Consider the following 15,112-nt stretch of genomic DNA (forward strand, 5'->3'; position numbering starts at 1 on the left):
GTGGGGATGGCACTGAATGCTAAGAACTTCTTTGCTATGTCATCATAGTACTTACACAAATGATGTAGGGAATATCTGATACAACAGGGAGAATCTTGTTAAAATCCACTGCAGGTAAAAAGTCAGGGATTAATAATTTACTGATCTAAGCTATTTTATCTTATTCTCCAGTAAAATATGCAAGGTCCTAAGGCAACAGTGATAATCAGACATGCTAAAAGGAGTTTCTAAGTAACAGCTGCATATGGTACAATTTCTTTTGTCTAAATTTATCTGATTTAACATTATCTGACTATCCCAAGTTGGTCCCTGAGGCTTTTCCTTTAGTCAGTGGTGAGAAGCCACATACTAAAAGGCAATGTAGTGGGGTAGAAATGCACTCTGAGAGTGTGATTCGCCAAAACACTTTAAAAGCTTTGGGGAGATTCAGGGAAAGAGACGATGACTAATAATGTTTAAATCCCAAAAGCAATCAGTTAAAACTCAAATCTCTCTTCAACACAAATTAACCAAAATCCAGAAAGAAGTACTCCACAGGCATCCTCAGTAGAGTCATCTCTGGTCATGGGTTTCACCTGCTATTACCATGACATTACAAAATCAGATTGTGAAGTTATTCCCCAGAAAAGGAGCTAGTTCAGCCTTCAGGAACTTTTGTGAGCAAGAAAAAGGAACACTCTAGTTTGATGTATCTTCCTCCATCACTTCTTTGTGTTGTGGATTGTCCAGCAAATTCATTTAAATATCAAGATTTTGATTTAAAGTTTCAGTTTTCAAGTCTTGAATTTAGTAGGCCACTTTTAAAGGGGAAAAAAATAAAACTGCCCTCAGATATAATGACAGACCATGGCAGCTGGATGAAGCATAGAGATGTCTTTGCAGTCAGGACTTGCAGCTCTTTTAGATATTAATTGGACCTAAAACTCCTGAATTCTTCTCCCTAGCAGTTCAGGAGCAGAGTTGAAGCAGCTGCTCATTGAAGGAATTGATTAATGGAGGACAAGGAGTCTGCAAAATGGATTACAGATCACTGATACCTGAACTAATTCTGTGTCTGTCCCATGCATGACTGCTGAGCATCCAGGGAATACCTAGTGGAGCTCCGAGAAGGGAACCCTTTCCCTCCACTGCACACCAAGGCAAAGCACAGCACACAGTTTTGTTGGTGTTTTGAGTTTTTCTTCTAAATGTGGATTTAAGAAAAAAAAGTAACAATGTAAAGGTCTTATCTGTTCTTTTTAAGTATTCTGTGGAGCCAGGTTTTGCATTCTTTGTGCTTGCCCAACAGGTTTTTCTAAGATGTCAAGAAAAAGACACAGTATCACCAGTTAATGGAAAGTCTTCATTATCAGAAGCTGGTAATGATTTTATTATCTGGAAGTTTTTGCCTGATCTACTTGTCTCATTCTTGTTTTCTTCATGAAAAGACAGGACTCAGAAAATCAATGATGTGAGCAAATGATTATGATCATAATACAAAATAGAATATTTTGTGATAATATAAAATTAGCCCTAGTTAGAGAGAAGAGATTTTAGTAGAGAAATATAATTTCTTATGCAGATTTTTTATCCAAGTCTATGGTATTCTATAATAAGAATGCAATATTTTAATAAAAGTTCATAAAAATTCTACAGCACAGCTATAATTTCCTATTTAATTATTTAGTTATTCAACTCATTTTTATATAGTCTACTTAATTGCTGTAGAAACCTATTGGGTTTATGTTCAATTTTTACAGGAACTTCTCAGAAAGGCTTAAGGTGAATCATTTAGCTATATAAAAAGAGAGATAATTAGCTATCATTTTAATTTTTTTTCTTTTACTCACACAACAAAAAGAGTCTTTGTGTTTTCACTGTTCTCTTTTTTGGAATGTAGCCTTGGTACTGTAGCCTTATAATCCTTATTTTTATGGCTTGATTTTGTTTTATTGAGTTGTTTATACTCTGAGAATTCATCATAAAGATAAACAGATCCTTGAATACCTGATACAGACATAAATAAATCAGAAGAACAAGCTCCAGAAGAATGTTCTTTTTTCTCCTCCTCTCTTGTATTTTGAAGAAATTGAAGAAAAATCCCAGAAACTATGTAGACAAGTTCCTATGAAACTGATTAGTGCACAATGTCTTTCCAGTGTCTTTGCACAAATGATGCCACAACCGAACATATAAATTTGACAATAACATCTGCAAGCCTTGTATCTCTTCAAAATCTATGGGTTTTATTTTAAAAAAGTCAGAAACCCCGTTTCAAGCAGTTCCTTTCACTATTTTTCTGCTGAGCTTAGCTGTCTTTTCTAACATTTCCTAGACTTTAGGTTTAAAATCCAAATCTTAAGCCACAAAATAATACTTTTACAATATTCTGTTCTATAGTAAAAGAAGAAACTTCAGAGCTTCTCCATAGTGTTGATGGGAAAAACGTCCTAACCTGTGCACGTCATGCTGTGTGAAAGACAAAGTCCTTACTGTGGCGTTCTTCTTTGTATTGAAAATTGTTTTCTTTTTGTTCTGCTAATTCTCCTACAGCATATTTGTAATACCATTAGAATAGCATTACTTTACATGGCTATGTGAGAATAACACCACAAGAAATAAGAATTGCTATGCAGCAGTAAAGACATTTGTACAGCTCCAGGCAGATATAAGTCATTTGTTCTCTATATTGCCTTTTCACAGAAATATTCCACATAATCCACTGTCATTAAAGAGAATAAACTGATTGCTGACTCTGAACACCACATTTTCATAGGATAGGACCTGTCTGTAACTATAGTTGGTAGAAAAAGTGACACTTTGAAAGAACAGCTGATCCAGTCCTAATGTAGGCACAAAGCAGAAACTGGAACCATTGCAGTGCAGGTTATGCACATTGCTTACCTCCACCAGAGCTCTCTTGATTACTCTACTGATGTCCTTTCTCCACTCTGGGATATCTGGATTGTAGTCATCCAGGTTCGGAGAGAACGATAACCGCAGGGACTGAAATTGCTCTGCAGATACAATGACATGGTGGTGAGTAAAGGTTGTGAAATGTCATAGTGCCAAAAGAATGGGCAGAACCTAGTGAAATCTGCTGCAGCTCATGTTTTGCTTAAGCAGTTTGCAGGTGACGCACAGACCATCAGAGAGTATCAGCAATGTGTACAAGAGATTCACTGAGAGATTCAGTAATTCACTGCTTGAGTGCCACAGAATCAAAAAGATGATCAGTCCTTACTTCAATGAATTAATAGCACTGGAAAGGGAGCTGTGTTGGGAATATAAATGAAATCCTACCCACACCTTGACCTGTGATGCTGTGATTATACTCTTATAGACATGCCTGAAACACTTGAAATCTTAAATGAAAAGGGACAGAGATAAAGGTGGGGAAAGGACTAGCTTTGGAAAATGTACTTCTTAATCTCTGTTATGCCAAACTCATTAAATTAATTTATAATCTCACCCAAAGTATCCCGGAATAAAGACCTCATGCTGGTGCCAGCTAATCTGTCTCTATTTCTTGACTATGGAGAATCCTACATGAAATGAAGGGAGGAAAGCTCACCATACACAGCAATAGTCTTTGTGTCCTGAAGAATGGTGTTTCCTGCTGAGACCTGAACGGTGATGGTGTTCATCCCTTCCACAGAAAATGTGAAGGAGATGCTCCCTTCCAATGTGATCAATGGCTGCAAATGCATCGGAAAAAGAAAAATTAAATTAATTTGCCTGGAAAGGAAAGGTAAAAATGGGTTTGGCTCTCTAGACTATTGGCATGGTTTGGTGAGTATGCTGTAGCTTAGAAACTTAAAGACTTAGAAGAGGTCCTGTGATGTGGAGGCCAATTTTCTGGAGAGGACCCAGAGACTCAGATGGAGATGTGCTTCTGAAGTTCAATGTAAGGTATCTACAATTTCCAAAGGAGTTAGGTACTAAGATTCTGGTATTTCCTTCACACTTAGCATTCTGGCTGTTCTGGATCCCACACTGAAGTGTCCATCTTTGCTGCATTCCCCAAAGTGCCTCAGGGCCCACTGCTCAGGTGTCACTCTCCTGTCACAGATCTAACTCTAAGTGATTTGTTTAAGGTGCCTCAAGGAGGTTGTGCAGAATCAGGGAGTAAACTAAGATTTCTCAGTTATTCTCCAATGTTATCCTTAGTTATGGAGAACACTGCTTTTGGAAAGACATGATGTTTGGAGAGGACACAGCTTGCTTCACTGTGCAATCAGCTTATCAATGAGTTGTGTCCCCTTTCAGAAGTCTCTGCCTTAACTTCTGTTTTCTCTTATTAATGAACTCTGGTTGAGATCTTCAAAGCACCCAATATTAAGGCAAACTCTGTTGCCACTGTAGTCTGTAGTAAAGCTCTCACTTCAATGAAAACAGAGTTAGAGAACTCTGATCACTGAAGAGCTTAGAAGATCAGAGGAAAGGTTAAAAGGTGACAATCACCTCTAAGGGGAGATGATTTCCTACAGTTAAGAGAGTTCTTTAATCTACACACAAAGGCATAATGAGATGCAACATCTTATAACCAAAGCTAGATAAATTCAGAACACAAACACAGTGCATGTGTTCAGTGCCCAGGATAACTATCTGCAGGGAAACAGTTGTGGAAGAGGATAAGAAAGAGAAGCAATGAATTCTCCGTCATCTCATCAAAGGAAATTATGAACACAAACTAATAATAATAAAAACTCAAGTTCTGCCTTAAATACAAAGAGTTGAATACAGCAAAAGGTACTGATAAAAGTTTTCGAGCATGCGTTGTACAGAAGATCACCCTGTGTGGTTGAAGATTCCTCTTGTCTCTACAAAATCCATGAAAATTTTTCTCCTCAGAAACTAGTTAGGGACTGTGTGTACTTCAGCAACACAGATAAGTAAAATAACAGTTATAATGCCTGTGCTGATTTAACAACAGTGTTGCATGCTGGTATTATGTCTGAGCACAGCCCAGAGGCAAGGAGGTGTTTGGGAACCATCTTATCTACTGATAGTATATGATAATAAGGTCTTCTTGCACATGTGGGTTAGCCTAGAATGTGAGGGCTCAGTATATTTAAGGGTAGACACAGAACTGAGGTGGTCTTCTCCCTTATTAGTCACCATAGAAATGTAGTTTAAACTCCAGGGCAATGTCCAGTCAGCTCTAGATAAAAACAACTTTCAGTTTGAAAGGTTAGCTTCTTGAAAAACCCAATCCAAAGCAAAACAAACTCCTAAGGGTTTTCTTTTTTTTGTTATTGAAGAAAGGGGGGCAGAGAAAAACTTAGTGGTAATTCTTCCAGATTTGGTTCACCATCCACCTTGGATGTAAATGCAAGGAGAAAGCTATTGGCAATGTGCATGAAATGGCAATAAATCCTACAGCTAAGTCAGAGCAACAAACACAAAGCAGTTCTTTTATTTTCACATTGTCACATCAAAGAACCATTAGTCATTCAGTCTCTAGTTTATAATTTTCCTCTGTGTATGACTATTTAGAAGCATTCACAAATCCCCCCCTTTCTCTTCAGTCAGAGAGCTCTTCCAGGATTATTTTGATCTCACCCCATAGGCAATACAAACCTCTGTGTTGTTCCCAAACCACCAGACATAAGTAAGTGTTCCCACTTGGCTTGGCCACAGTACTGCTGTGGCGTTGACCTCCTTGTTCTTTGTGGTGACGAATGGCAGAGACAAGTGAACATGTTCCAAGGGGCCTGCAGAGACAGAAGCAGGAGGTGAGTCACAGAATCACAGAATCCTAAGGACTGCAAGGGACCTCGAAAGATCCAGTCCAACCCCCCTACCAGAGCAGGACCACCTAGAGTAGGTCACACAGGAACTCATCCAGGTGGGTTTGGAATGTCCCCAGAGAAGGAGACTCCACAGCCCATCTGGGCAGCCCTTTCCAGTGCTCCCTCACCCTCACAGTGAAGAAGTTTTTCCCTGCGTTTCTTTGGATTATCTTAAGTTCCAGCTTATACCAATTGCCCCTTGTCCTATCATTGGCCATCACTGAGAACAGCCTGGCTCCACCCTCCCGACACCCACCCTTTACTTTGCAAATATTAATGAGGTCACCACTCAGTCTCCTCTTCTCCAAGCTAAAGAGCCCCAGTTCCTTCAGCCTTTCATCATAAAGGAGATGCTCCACTGCATCATCTTGGTGGCCCTGCGCTGAACTCTCTACAGCAGCTCCCTGTCCTTCTTGAACTGAGGAACCTTCCCTCTACCTGAAATGTCAACCTAGAGTAGAATGGAACTAAGGAGATATTCATTGGTTTGGGCGAGAGAAGTCCTCCAAATCACTGTGGGGCATGTTTTGGCTTGGTGCCATTTCTAGAGATGAGCATAAATCTGCTGCTCACAGAACAGGAGTTACCCCTGTACCTGGGGCTGAAAAACTTTGACTCTCTATTGCATAATCATCATATACTCAGGGACTTTACACTCAACTTAAACAATAGGGGTAGAGAACTGTTATGTGAATATGGCCTTCACCAGGAAGACGTAAGAATGTGCAGGACAAACGGCTCCAGTGAACATGGAGTATCTCTGCTGATGCAATGCTATGATTTGGTGAACAAACTTCAGCAGTGGTGTATCTATTCATATCAGCTGGAACTCTGTCTGAAGGCAGTTATTCACTGAATGCCTTCATCTTAATGTTACCTTGTATTCTCTCTTTTTCCTCAATGAACTCTTTTATTTCCTTAGTGTAAACAGAACGTAATTCATTTGACAAGTGACATTACGCCCAGGGTCACACATTTCCCATCTTCTGGAGACAGATGGGCCTTTGTTGTTACATCTTGTCCTATAGATTATTTTTTAAAATGTGTTCTGACTGTTCACTTAGAGAACAAAGCAATTGTCCTGAGAATGATAGAGAGAAAAACAAGAAAGAAACCCCAGGTGGCATGGGGACACGAGTTTCTTAAACAAATTAAGGCCACATCTACATGTCCTACATCTGCAAAGCTCCCCAGTGATAAGAGGCAGAGACCACAGCCTGGGAGGATTGATTGCATTGTCCATATGGAGTTGAGATGCACTGCCAGAGGATTTTTTATATTTTAGGAGAGGATTTTTCAGGACATATCCCATGTGCATATCACTACTTAGATGTTGCTTTTTAACCTAATGGAACACCACACATTTTGGAGCAAACACCCTGTACCCCTATACAGCACACATAAGCAGAAGGAGACAGAAAAGGAAAATAATCTCCTAAATCAGACTGTATAAACAACACCAGAATAAACAAGGACCACTATTTCTGACTTATTACTGAAATGCAGCTTGCTCTGGGCTGTAGACACAGCTGCTGCTTAACCTGAAACAGCCCAATTAAGAGTTATCCATGATCAGACTAACCAAAGCCTGCTATACACCAGATCATGGCTCATTTTTCTTTTTATAATCATCAGTCAACATTCTTCCTGAAAATTCAAGAGAAGTCAAAAATTCACCCTTATGATTTTAACGCCACTCCTCTGCTCAGATACATTTCTGTGACCAGGCAGTGCCTGCTTTCAGCAAGTCCTCGAGATCTAAAAACCTGCAGCTCCTCGGGTTAACTATTTTGCATCTCTGGTATCCTTTGGGATGTTTGCCAAGGGCCCAATGACAGCACAGTCCTCTAAAGGAATGGATGAGGTGATAGCAGCGACAATGGAGCTCATGTAAAGGCTAATACACTCCAACATAACTGCACATCTGTTCTAAACACATCTCAAATGATCCTGCACTACAGAGAGTGCTCAGCACCTCCTTGGACCTCCACTGTGTGCTGACTAGGAATGAATGTGAAAAAATGGCCCAAGCAAGCCAATTCTGGCTATTTCTGTGCACACAGCTGAGGGGTCAAAGTGGCTGAAGTGCTGAACTCTTATCTGGCCAGCAGATGGGGATAGCTCACTCTGCATAGACCCTGAGCTGGGTAGGAGGCTGCTTTCTCTCACTTAACTTTGAAGAGAGTACAAAAGAATTAGTTTCTGAGCTTCATGCAGGATGATTGAGACAACAGACCTTCACCTGTCCCAGGAAAGAAAAACTGTGTACAAGTCACAGATAACAGAAAAGGAGAAGCTTCTTAAAAGCTTCACTTGGACAGGTGTTTTTCTGAAAGCATTCAGGCATGAGAAAATTTCCAGAGGGAAATGTTGACCTGTCAGGACAGTTCGGAGACAGCTTCTTGGCTGAAGAAACAGTTTATGTACAATTTACTGTCCACCCACTCCAAAATGCTCCTGCCTTACAATAAACTGCACTTCTGGATCCCTGGACCAGCTGCAGCAAAGGCACTGCTACTGTGCACTGGCTGCACAGCTGCAGCAGAGTAAGGAGGGCTCAGATGGAGGCTTTACTCTTAATCTTTGAGATCACAAATAGTGTGGTTCAGCACCCCCAGTTTTCCCCTCAGCAAAGCTCCTGGCAACAGTTAGGGAAAAGCTGGAAGATGCAGAGCTGGCTGCATGCACTCATCTATTAACCCTGTAACAAGGGATCACCTGGTGAGCAGCCCTTTCTAGAACTCTCTCCATGTCCAGGCTGCACACTGTACAACTCAGCAGATAAAACAGATACTTCCACAAAACTCCACAAAGGCCAAGCCCATACATCCCAAGCAGAATACTCAGCAGAGAGATGAGTGGCAATGCAAGCATTTAAGTGAGGTTTAGAAGCTTTTGTGGATCTGGGTGTTAGGCTATGGAGAGGATTGGATTTACTGCACATCTCTACCCTCAGCAAACCTATTGTTAATGTGAGAGGCATTGTGATCAGTCTGCAATCTGTTTTGAAGTGCCCGGTTTTTATCATGAAGAGAAAGATGAGACGAATCTCTTAGAGCTATCACTTCTCCAGGGGTTGAGGCACACATAATCTGGGCTTGGCTGCAATGATTAGGCAATATTTGAGTGTGGTATTTATATATATATATATATATATATAAAATATCACTGTGCTGGTATTACCTATGCAAAACACAGAAACATACATTATCAGCTGCTAAGTAACACCAACATATCTGAATATTGTTTATTTCTTGCACTGCTTAAACAACTGAAATGGATCTTAAAGCAAATTAATTAAAACAGATATAAACTAGAAAGCCACTACAAGTAAGAGTGAAGGCTGGCCACCTCCCCTCTCCTTCCATTTTGTAGTTATTGCAAGAGAAAGCTGTTGCTTCGTGTGGTCTCATTATTTTCCAGACTGGCTGAGGGTGTGCAGTGGTCCCCGTGGAATCGTCTCCTGTCAAACAGTGCATGATTACAAACTCTGCTCACACGAGGCTGTCAGAACCTCCTGCAAAATATCAACCACCAAAACACCTCTTCTCCATTTGTTTCCAATGACCTTTACAAAGAGTGAGGAAAAAAAAGAAAAGAAAAAGACCACAGCTCCTGTTGAACAGACTTTCATCAAGCAGAAGCAGTGGGAGAGGGATTTCTGTATTCAGAGGCTGCAGCAACTCCTGTGATAATTACCCACACAGGGAGGCAAGCTAGAATATGACTCTAGAACTGAAAAAATTACACAAAAGCATATATGTGCCTATTCAGAGCAAAGGATCTTTTCTCTATCCTACTTAGAACAATACTCAAACAGATAAAAAAAACCACCAAAAATCATTAGCTGTCTAAAAGGTAAGCCCTCAAATAAAAATTGTGAGCTTCACAATAAGCTGATTTGTGAATAGTTATTTTTGGCAAGGTATTTTGAGGTTTTCAAACACGTGGTGGGCTGAACAATTATGTGACATAAAAGTTTGCTACAGACCAGGGATTATCGTGTTAGAGAATCACAAATGGTACACAATGACTGTGAACTGAAGGTCTTTTTGAAGGGAGATATTCAGGAAGATATTTGCTCCTGCTTCTCTAGTGCTCCCTCATACACCTCCTGTTTCTCACAGCTATACCTCTCACTGCTCTCATCTGTTGATATGATGGTACACCATTAAGAGTTGCCCTCTTCCACTGAAGAGGCAGCTGCTTTCATGATGTAATACACCTCCAAAACTCCAGTTAAAGTACATGGAACATGCTGAATTATCCAGTCAACATGTGAAGTTAATTTGGTAGAGTGTAAGTGGTATTTCTGTAAGCACAACTTTAAGTTTTGGAATTTCCTTCTTTTTACAGTAAATGTGGCACAGAGAGGCACAGCTGGAAACAGACATAAACAAAAAAACCCATCTCACTGTATGAAGAAAATTATGGCTTCAAACAAAGTCCATTAGGAGTGTTACAAAATTTGAATAATAGATTGACTTTTTAAGTCCACAAACGTGTGTTAGAATAAATATGAAAGAACACGTTGCTGGTTTTATGCGAGAGCTTGAAATACATTTCAGTTGTAAATCAGAGACAGGTGAAGTATAAAAAGGTTAAAGAGAACAGCAGAAGAGCAATGTGAAGATAATATTTTTTCTTGTAATACTCTAACACCAAGATTTTGGTTCCTATGACAACAGAAAGACTGAAATGCACTGGTTTCCATCCCAGAGGTGGCTGGAGTTCATTAGAGGACAAAACGCATGTACAAAGTAAAAGTCCAAGGTTTTAAAAAGTTATTAAAGATTCTGAATGTCTTTGTTTTTCTGGAAGTGTAAACATGCTAATGGAGGTGCATTTCAGAAAGGGCTGTATGCACCTTTGAGCTGTCCCAAATTAGACTACTCAAAATTAGAGGTGTAATATGATTTAAAAAGCAAACATCACTGTTGCCTGCAGCCTCTCTCAGTCTGAAGTCCTCTGCCAGAGGACAGACACTCATCATATCCCATCACTCTGCTCCCAGCCACAAAGCCCCAAATGTTATCTCTTAAGACAAGTAGTATCTTTTTAAAGAACAACAGAAGCATGAACACACATACAGGTTACATGCAGGTAGAGGACAGCGTTGTCAGAACCCAGGCTGTTTTCCACCAGTACGGCCACTCGGAATATGCCCACGTTCTGGTAGATGTGCTTGATCCCATCCTCTGTCGAGCTGAGATTGGCATATGACACAGCGATGCCATCTCCAAAATCCACCTGAATGAGGGATCTCTGGAGGTCTCCCTGTGGTGATAGAAAATGAAAGGGTCAGAAGAGACTTCCCTAGGTTTCTTTATGGTGAAGAGCAGGGTTGTAGCGGGCAATGGTGCTCATCTCAGCGAGCACTCACGACATGGGGAGCTACTGAGATTGCCTCGGGAGTCTTTGGAACAACCCATATTGTGAACTTTTGTATTTAAAACCATAAAAGCAGAAAGATAAAACTGAGAAGTTCTCAGGGAAGGGTCAACTATATCAAAGCAGTGAAGTGTCAGAAGCACCGCTTCAGCCTCATATGATAACAACAACTTACAGCAGCTCATGACTTGCTCAGTGGCCTGACTTAAAATGAGCTGGATTTGTATTTATCTCACAACATCTACCAACACTACTGACACTAAGTGGGACCCTTTGTGCCTGCTTCAGAAAGGAAAGGCTAATGAATTGACAGAGCTGATTAAACTCTTCTCCATATGCCTAAAGATAATCCCAGCAGAGCAGATTTGTGATATAACTCAAATTGCCAGTTTGTGACATTAGTCTCTGGGGAAGCTCATTTAGCATGTTTCAGAATCGTTACAATAAATTACAATAACCAAATAAAAATCACATTTGGAAAACAAACAGAGAAACAAACCCACTATAAACCCAAAGCCAAGGATACCAGGGATCTGTATTCCCCATGCCAGAACAGGGATATGCTAACATGAAAGAATCCTGAAACGGGTTTTAATCTTCTGCTCCTGAAACTGAATTCCAGCCTGGTACCTGCTCCTTCATCAAGCTCTACATCAGAGTTACCTGCCCCAAAAAGGCTTTTAAAACACCAAAGAGGGGACTGACTTACTCTGCTTGATGAAAGAAAAGCAATTTTTACATTTTGGTGGGCTGTAGGCCTGTTTAAAAGACAGAAAAGTGAGTCATGCTTGCATCCAAAAAATCCATATAGCCTATGCACACACACTAGAAACATCTGTAAGATTTTCTCATATCACAAGGCAGTGATATGCCTAATGAGAGCAGTTTCTGACAGTCATACTGTACGCAGCCTACACTGACCTATGTAACAACTGTGGCTGCTATAGATGCTCTCACAGTACTTTGTCTTAACTATAAGTACTCTTGCCCCTTTTGAAAGTATCCCTCAGCAGCTCTGCATGATGCTTAGGCTGGGTATGTTCATGCTTAGTGGTTGTTGCTATGGAGCAGCTCACTCCACAGTCTGGTTCACTGAAGTAGCTGACACTGACTAGAAGAATGGTGGTAACTTAACAGCTGAGGGCAGTTCATCAAATTGGCTGAAAGGACATTTCATTTACTTTGGTTTGGTTTCCTTTCCCTTTTTTTCTTTTGGGAGGGGGGGCTTATTTGTTTTTCTTTTTCCTTCAGAGTGAAACAGTCCTCTGGATGCCCAACTGGAATGAAAGGTATCCATGTAAACGGTTGGCTCCAGCAGGTTTCCACATCAGAAAGGGAAATGTGTCTGCATTGTGAGTATGGGAGGGAATTGTAACATAAGCTTTTTATTCCTCTTGTTCTCTCACTCTTTTTATAATTTGTTGTGAAGGCAGAAATAGTGGAGGCTTGCCTGAATGTAAAGCAAGAGGATCAGAGCTATACCTGGGGATAGCAAGAGACAAATTTTCCCAGATGATCTCTTTTTACAGGCTGAAGCTGCAGTTGCTACACTGCCCTGGAACCCTGCTGGAAGCTCCTTGCTTCCAAATGGGTGAGACAAAAATAACTGTGTTGCTCTGTTCTAGAGCATCCCAGACTGAAGATGCAGTAGGAGAAAGACATTCCTTGACAGAGGCACATGTCTGGGGATTCCTACAGAATGTCTTGTGCCATTTCTCTCCTGGTGTCTTGAAAGTAAAGACAGCAACTCTCTCCTCTTGAGAGCCCCAGCAAGGGCAAAGGAACCCTGAGGTGCTGAGACATCACTGAGGCAGCCAACATGAATATCCTTTTAGAAAGAAACATAAGATCTCACCTTCAGGTTGCCCTTGGGCAGGTCTTAATTAAGTTTCTCTTAGTTGTTAACGTGGTAACAGCTGGAGTTTTCAATGACATATTGTCAAACCTAAGAAAGTTGCTTGAGCAGTGCAAATACTAAGGCCTCTATTCAACAAAGCTCCTAGTAAATTCGCCATTGGATGCTTGACTAGAAACAAATCACTGAGGCAAAGTGTTACACAGGGGACCAAACTAGGAACATCATGCTGGTCCTTACAAATGGCTGCTAGGAACACAGAAGATGTTCTTAAGTAGAGAGTGTCCTTCATTTAACTGAGTTATTTGAAAGAATAGGTGCAGTTTCAAACATGATGCAGTAGTTTGGGCACTCCTGTCTGTGTGACTGCCACAACAAAAGACACCAAATGGGATATGCCTCCATAGAAAGAAGCTCCTCTGCTCTGAATGCCTTTCAGAGGAGAAATGTATCCTCTCAAGCACAGTGTTGGACTTGGACCAAAGATAGAGATCTCTGAAGTACCCTTAGATGCTTTCCCAGTTCCTTTAGGTCCAGCATCACCAGGTTTTGGTAATCTTTTTTTGATAAAAATGAGATTGTCTTTGAACAGTAAAGCCATACTGATAGGACAAAAGCTGTTCACATGGCCAAAACTGCATCATCATAGTGATCCTACTGGTTCTGTTGTCTTTGAGTACATTTGAGGTCACACAGCTGAAGTCTGTTTCAGTTTGAGGTACATTGCTCTGCACATTTGAGGCAGCAGAGGAAAAGGAAAAAAGGTGGCACAGCATCTTAAAACAGCCCTGTCTCTGCACTGTCAAAATACATGCTCTAATTAGTGTCTTCTTCCCTTGTTTTCATTTTGTCCATAGTCGTGAAACCCATGGTGTTTACAGGTACTGCCAGGGAAGGGAGCCATTTCTATGGCATGCAGGATTTAGATTTCAAGTTTTCTTCCAAATTCCCTAGGGAGAAAAGATGCTGACAGAGACATCCAAAAATCTAATTAGAGGAGCTTCAGCTGCTGTTCCCCCATTCTTTTTCATTTGTCTTGGCCTTTCCTGTTTTGTCTTAAAACCCTTTGAACTGGAAATACATTTTACATTCAGTAAGATCCAGGTTATAACACTTGTCTGAAAATGCCACATTTTGAAGAGCTGACATTTAAAGCTTTAGCTTAGAAAGTGGGAGAAAAAAGTCAGGAAAACAGAGAGACTGTGCTTTGACTTTTCCTAATGTTTTATCTGTGCCAGGTAAGAGCATGGGCAGAATAAGCCAGAAAGAGGAAGCAGGTGATCCAAAATCAAAACATTTCCCATACAGCCCACACTTGATCTACATCAACCCCAGCTGTCTCTATCTCAGGCAGCTCTCCAGAGCCACTTGTAAGTGGCTGTTTTACCAAGAGAAATTTTGTTTTGCAACAATTTGATGCATATACATATATCTTGCAAAAATCTCTCCTGTTGCTTTTTCCAGCTTCTCCTTGTCATTTTGACAAGCCCAATACTACATGATAGGGTTTTTTCTGAAGCTTCTAGCTTGATTAAGGCAGGCACAAAGCTCCCTGCATTACTTCTACAGCCACAGCAAAGTACTTGGATGCAATCAGCACTGATCTAACTTTGGGCAACCTCTCTGACTGACATTGTAAAAGGTCTTTAACACCAGTGCTCTTGGGCATCAAGGGAGAAATTTGCCAAGTTGGCTGTTTGTCATGGTATCTCTGCATTCAATTCCTGTATTTTAATCTCACTGAGCTAGTCAGCAACCAACTACAGTAGCTGAAAAAATGAAAGTACTTTTGATAGTTATTTTTTACTTTGTACTAGATACACACAAGTTGCACAAGATTGGATATAACCTGGAATACACTGCAACCTTGATAAGTGCTTTAGTACAAAGACTTCAGCATATGCTGAACTTTAAGCATGTGACTACTCCTTTTAGCTTGAAAAAAAGCCTTGGGAATTAAATCAATGTTTCCCAAGGCCCCATATTGTGCCAGTTATCTATTCAACATTCATTACTAAAATGCAAATCAGAAATTTACTGTTTTCTAGGGGATTTTCGCATTTTCTCCAGGTGGTTTTCAAGTGTATAGAAA

At 40.5% G+C, this 15,112-nt stretch overlaps 1 protein-coding gene across 2 annotated transcripts in view; it reads right to left on the minus strand.

Moving 5' to 3' along the window:
- The window catches only part of LOC104550109 (VPS10 domain-containing receptor SorCS1), a 297,789-nt gene that overhangs the window by 18,602 nt on the left and 264,075 nt on the right, over nt 1-15,112 (minus strand). For both annotated transcript variants that reach the window (XM_062000965.1, XM_062000964.1), the window contains 4 exons: nt 10,865-11,051; nt 5,563-5,696; nt 3,554-3,677; nt 2,884-2,996 (listed from right to left, as the gene is read on the minus strand). In XM_062000965.1, the coding sequence (XP_061856949.1) occupies nt 2,884-2,996; nt 3,554-3,677; nt 5,563-5,696; nt 10,865-11,051 (558 nt within the window). The remainder of the gene's footprint in view (nt 1-2,883; nt 2,997-3,553; nt 3,678-5,562; nt 5,697-10,864; nt 11,052-15,112) is intronic.

Source organism: Colius striatus, chromosome 8, assembly GCF_028858725.1.
Source record: "Colius striatus isolate bColStr4 chromosome 8, bColStr4.1.hap1, whole genome shotgun sequence".
NCBI lineage: Eukaryota > Metazoa > Chordata > Aves > Coliiformes > Coliidae > Colius > Colius striatus.